The following is a 4,911-nucleotide window of genomic DNA, read 5'->3' as shown; positions in this document are numbered from 1 at the left end:
AAAAAAAAAAAAAAAAAAAATATTAAACAATAATGTGATTCTCATTAAAATAACAAAGAGTATTTTTAACAAATAGTATGAAAATATATCCTAATGATTCCATGTCCTAACAAATAATAGGAAAAATATACACTAATGACTCTCTTATTTTTCCACAGTGGAATCAAAGTAAGCTAATGATAATGATATTCTCAAGCATTTGGTAAAGGCAAACCTTTAAGTAAAATTTGTTCAAAACATTAAAGACATCCAATTAATGAGTTTTAAAGATAAGCTTCTAAATAAATATGTAAATAAAATAGAAAAAAAATTAAAGATATAATAAATAAATAAAATATATTAAAAATAATGTCTAAGGTTTGAAATGAAGTCCTTTTTATTACATTTCAGCTAAGTTAAAATTGGATTTGTAAAGGTGGTGCTGTTATTAAAATTACCAATTTAATTAAAGTCGTTAAAGCAAAATAGTTTATCTGATATCAGTTAATTGGTAAACTTCCTACTAATTAGCATAAGTAAATAACATCAGGAACAACTTTCTGTTCGCTGCACTTTCGTTGATATACCTATCATTTTAGTCAGTAAAGACAAGAGAGGGAGAAGAGAAAGAAAGAGGGAGTGATAAAGAGAGAGAAAAATAGCAAGAAACAGAGAAAGAGAGGAAGAGAGAGTAAAAAGAAAAAGAGAGGGAGAGAGAGAAAGAGTGAGAATATTAGGGAGAAAGAGAAAGTCATCACCAGACCATTTTTTTTTTTCATTTGCAACTGATAATTACCCTGGTGATATGAGTCAGCATAGGAGCCTTTATGTGATGGCCAGAGCAGCAAGAAATAGCAGCCTAATCTCACTCATACTACATCCAAGTATCTTTAAAAACAAAAAAAAAAAACGCTGGGTAATGTAAACTTACATACACTACATCAGACAAAAAAAAAAACAGGATAACCATGGTTGAATGCTTTTGAGAATAATAATAATATCCTGTATTACAATTATTATTCTGTGGTTTTTCAATCTTTTCTGTACTGCTAGTCATCACCTACTCCCCCTACCTTCCTTTCATTCATATCAATCATCAATCACCCCCTCTCTCTCTTTGGCTACCATTTACCACATCTATCTCTCAACCCTACCCAATCTCTGCAGTCATCACCTACTCTCCTCTAGCTTCCCCTCCATCTCATATTTATCATCGACCACTCCTCAAACTTCTCATTGTTCAGTATATTCACTCCCTCTACATCACCTCAACCCCATTTCTATACATCCCTTGCTTTTATCCCCATACACTCTTGTGACCTCTACTTATCCACACTCTCAGTTCTTCTGTTCTCATTCACTTCTAGCCCCTCTCTTGTACCTAGAGGGCCTACTCTGATACCCCACCATCACTATTTTTATCTCTCTCTAACTCCACCCCAATTACTCTTGTAGAAGCAACATGCGATGTAACTCTTCTACAAGAAACCTGCCCCAAGCCCTTCTTAAATTCTTTAAATTTTCACTTAGTATAAAGCCACCTCCTCTCTATAGAAGCACCACTCAGATGAAGGGGGCCTTAGACTTGTAAGTTATATGGTGACCTCACTAGTGCTGGTGCCATGAACAAAAAAACAGTCCGGTAGACTTTTCAAGGTGGTCAGCCATAGGAAGGGCATCCAGCAATAGAAATCATACCAAGGGCGGTATTGGAACATAACAAGGTGCATACCTGGGACCTGTTGGATCCTGGCAAACCATCTAACATGGAAGTTGAACATTAAAAGAACTTAATAATGATAATGCTATATCACTGAACATATATACATGCCACCATTGTCACTGCCACCACTGTCTCCACCACCATAGTCACTGTCATCATCATTTTCAGTCCACTTTCTGGCATGGATAAAATGGATTGTTAGAGTCTAAGACAGTTCTTAATCGGAGCTACAACCCTGCAAGATGAGTCAGGGGACAATACCTCACTTATATGTTTTTATCTTTTGAGCATGGTAACATGGTTTCCAAATCTGGTTGCCTTTCTAAACACTGACCACTTTAGAGATGTACTGAGTACATTTTATCATGGCACCCTGTTTGTCATGTCCTTCACTAGACAAGACAAAAGTTGACCTTTTGATCAGACACTTCGTTATTGTGAAAATTAATCTTAAATGCAAAGCTGTGTGTTTAAGAAGCTCGCTTTACAATTACATGGTTTCAGGTTCAATCCCACTGCATGATACCTCGAACAAGTGTATCATACTATAGCCCTGGGCTGGCCAACGCTTTGTGAGTGAATTTGGTAGACAGAAACTGAAGAAGCCCATTGTGTATATATATATATGGTAAAAGTGTCAAGCTCAGAATCATGAGGTAGTGAGTTCAATTCTCAGACTGGGTTGTGTGTTGTGTTCTTGAGCAAGACACTTTATTTCATGTTGCTCCAGTTCACTCAGCTGTAGAAATGAGTTGTGACATCCCTGGTGTCAAGCTGCATTGGCCTTTGCTTTTCCCTTGGATAACATCAGTGGTGTGGAGAGTGGAGGCTGGTATGCATGGGTGATTGCTGGTCTGCCATAAACAACCTTGCCTGAAGGAGAACTTTCTAGGTACAATCCCATGGTCATTGATGGCCAAAGAGGGTCTTTACCCATATACATGTGTGTGTGTGTTTTATCACCTTCCCCATGGTCTGGCAATTGGTGTTGGTTTATTTACATCCCTATAACTAAGCAGTTCAGCGAAAGGGACTGACAGAATAAATACCAGATTTATAAAAATAAGTACAGGTGTTGATTTGTTTGACTTAATCCTTTAAGGTGCCCACCCCAGACCAATGACTGAAACAGGTAGAAGATAAAAGAATTAAAAAGGAAATAAGAAGATAAAGCATAAAGTGAAGAGCTACTTACAGAAGTCAATACTGGGTAGGAATTTGATATAATCTAGATCTTTCTCAGGAACAGCTTCAAGTGGTTTGTGTGCTGTGGTTAAATAAATATAATATATTTGTTATTAGCGATGGAAATTCAGAATATTAGTTCAGAACAGCATTTTATATACCTTACTTAATGTAGATATACTATAGAAAGCCACAAAACTGCACTATTTGTCTTGAGAAAGCATCTCATATAAACATATAGTGCTAAAGAAGCACAGAGGTTTATCATCTAAAACAGGTAAATGACTGAAGTGTGCTTTAATTAGTATAATAGAAGAACAATAAATTATAGCCCTGTTTTTAATAAGTTAATTTGATGAGGAAGGGTAGAGCACTTGACCCTTTTTAATTAACTAATTATTCTGACTAGGGAAGAATAATGCTTTCAGTCTTATTAATGAATTAATTTGATGAAAAAAAAAAAAAAAAAAAAAAAAAAAAAAAAACGAAAATTCCAGTGCTGCTGGTTAATCTGAAGAAGCAGGACAATGTTTATGATGCTTTTTTAATAAATTAATCTGACAAAGAAAGGAAAAGGAGATTGCCTTTAGCTATTTTTAATTAGTTAAACTGATAAGCAAAGCAACGTGTATAACTATTCTTAATGAATTGAAGAAAGAACTGCGTCTTATAGCTGTTTTAGGCCTGTCTAGACACATCATCCTTTTAGAAGGGTGGAAAGTAAGTCTAACAAGCCATCTGGTTTAACATTACCATCAGGTCCTTTAAAGACTTGAGTAAAATTCACTCTGTCTCAAGCACTTGAACCAGAGAACCCTGTCCTACATTCAGTTCCCTTCCAGCCCATGTTTTACTTCCAGGTATTCTGCACATTAGCTGCAATCTCACCAGCTAGGGAAGACCTTCAAAAATCATAGGCACTATCCCTATCTCTGTTAATTAACTCACAGAATAGTTACAGAATACAATGGGATGCAGCAAACAAGCCCCTTGATTAAGGAGGAAAGGATAGCCTCCTATTCTGGACAATATTTGATCTTGCATAACAAAATTAGAATTGACAGTAATAAGTTCTTGTTTGGTGGTCAAATTTCTTTCAAATTAGTGGTTTTAGGGGAAATATAAACAAAATAAGGATTCCAGAGAATGAGACACACAATGAAGGTGAAGAGAGGAAAAACATGTGACCCAAGTGATTTTAGATGCAGATATAGGATCAGACATTTTGGAAGGCTATGAATTATTCTAACTGTGCAAGCAGAAATAGCTGAGAAGAGAGTTTATAAAGTACAAGAGCTTGAAATCTTGTCTAACAAGAACTCACAGAAGGTTGTTGCTGTTGTTGAAGAGCACCAGGCCACTTCTGATGGAATAATCACACGGCACAAGCAGATTGTCAATCATATGACTAAGCATTACCATAGATCTATTGTTCTAAGTATACCATAACTATTGTTTAGTTGAGACCGTACTGCACACTCTGATGTGCAATGGTGAACTGTACGGGTGCGACTGTGTGACTGAAGAAGCTATGAGATAGTAAAGGAGTCAATGAAAGAGTCACAAGAGAAACAAAATCACATTACAATGGAATCCTAAGACAAAGAAGGAGTTTCAAGACTGGGAAAGAATCACGAAATATGGAAGGAGTCATATGACAAAGAAGGAATCACAAGACAGAGAACGAGTCACAAGACAAGGAAAGAGTTACAAGACAAAGAAGTTAAAAAAAGGAATTACAAGACAAAAGAAAGAGTCACAAGACAAAGAGGGAGTCTAAAAATAATAAAAGAATCTGAGGCAATAAAGAAGTCACAAAACAAAAGAAAGAGTCACAAAACAAAAGAAAGAGTCACAAGACAAAAGAAAGAGTCACAAGACAAAAGAAGAAGTCTCTTGTGCAATCATTCCATCAGCTTGAATTAGCAGCTAAGTCAATGAAACATTAACGCTTTTAGCAGAGTTCAGAAGAAAAGATGGGATGGTCACAACTTGTATGTTAAGCAAATATAAACATTTAACAC

The 4,911-nt window shown here is 35.9% G+C and overlaps 2 protein-coding genes and 1 long non-coding RNA gene across 5 annotated transcripts in view; 1 reads left to right on the top strand and 2 right to left on the bottom strand.

Moving 5' to 3' along the window:
* Positions 1 to 4,911, bottom strand: part of LOC106874433 (mutS protein homolog 5) — a 251,549-nt gene that overhangs the window by 69,497 nt on the left and 177,141 nt on the right. For all 3 annotated transcript variants that reach the window (XM_052970104.1, XM_052970105.1, XM_052970106.1), the window contains exon 6: positions 2,898 to 2,969. In XM_052970104.1, coding sequence (XP_052826064.1) covers positions 2,898 to 2,969 — 72 coding nt within the window. The remainder of the gene's footprint in view (positions 1 to 2,897; positions 2,970 to 4,911) is intronic.
* LOC106874428 (growth arrest and DNA damage-inducible protein GADD45 beta) overlaps positions 1 to 4,911 on the bottom strand; it is a 371,959-nt gene that overhangs the window by 193,468 nt on the left and 173,580 nt on the right. The gene's annotated exons all lie outside the window — the stretch shown is intronic.
* The window catches only part of LOC128248576 (uncharacterized), a 29,026-nt gene that overhangs the window by 4,879 nt on the left and 19,236 nt on the right, over positions 1 to 4,911 (top strand). The gene's annotated exons all lie outside the window — the stretch shown is intronic.

This window comes from Octopus bimaculoides, chromosome 8 (genome assembly GCF_001194135.2).
Source record: "Octopus bimaculoides isolate UCB-OBI-ISO-001 chromosome 8, ASM119413v2, whole genome shotgun sequence".
In the NCBI taxonomy this organism is placed as follows: Eukaryota; Metazoa; Mollusca; class Cephalopoda; order Octopoda; family Octopodidae; genus Octopus; species Octopus bimaculoides.
Note: the sequence above shows the minus strand (reverse complement) of the source record. Positions and strands in the feature narration are given on the sequence as shown.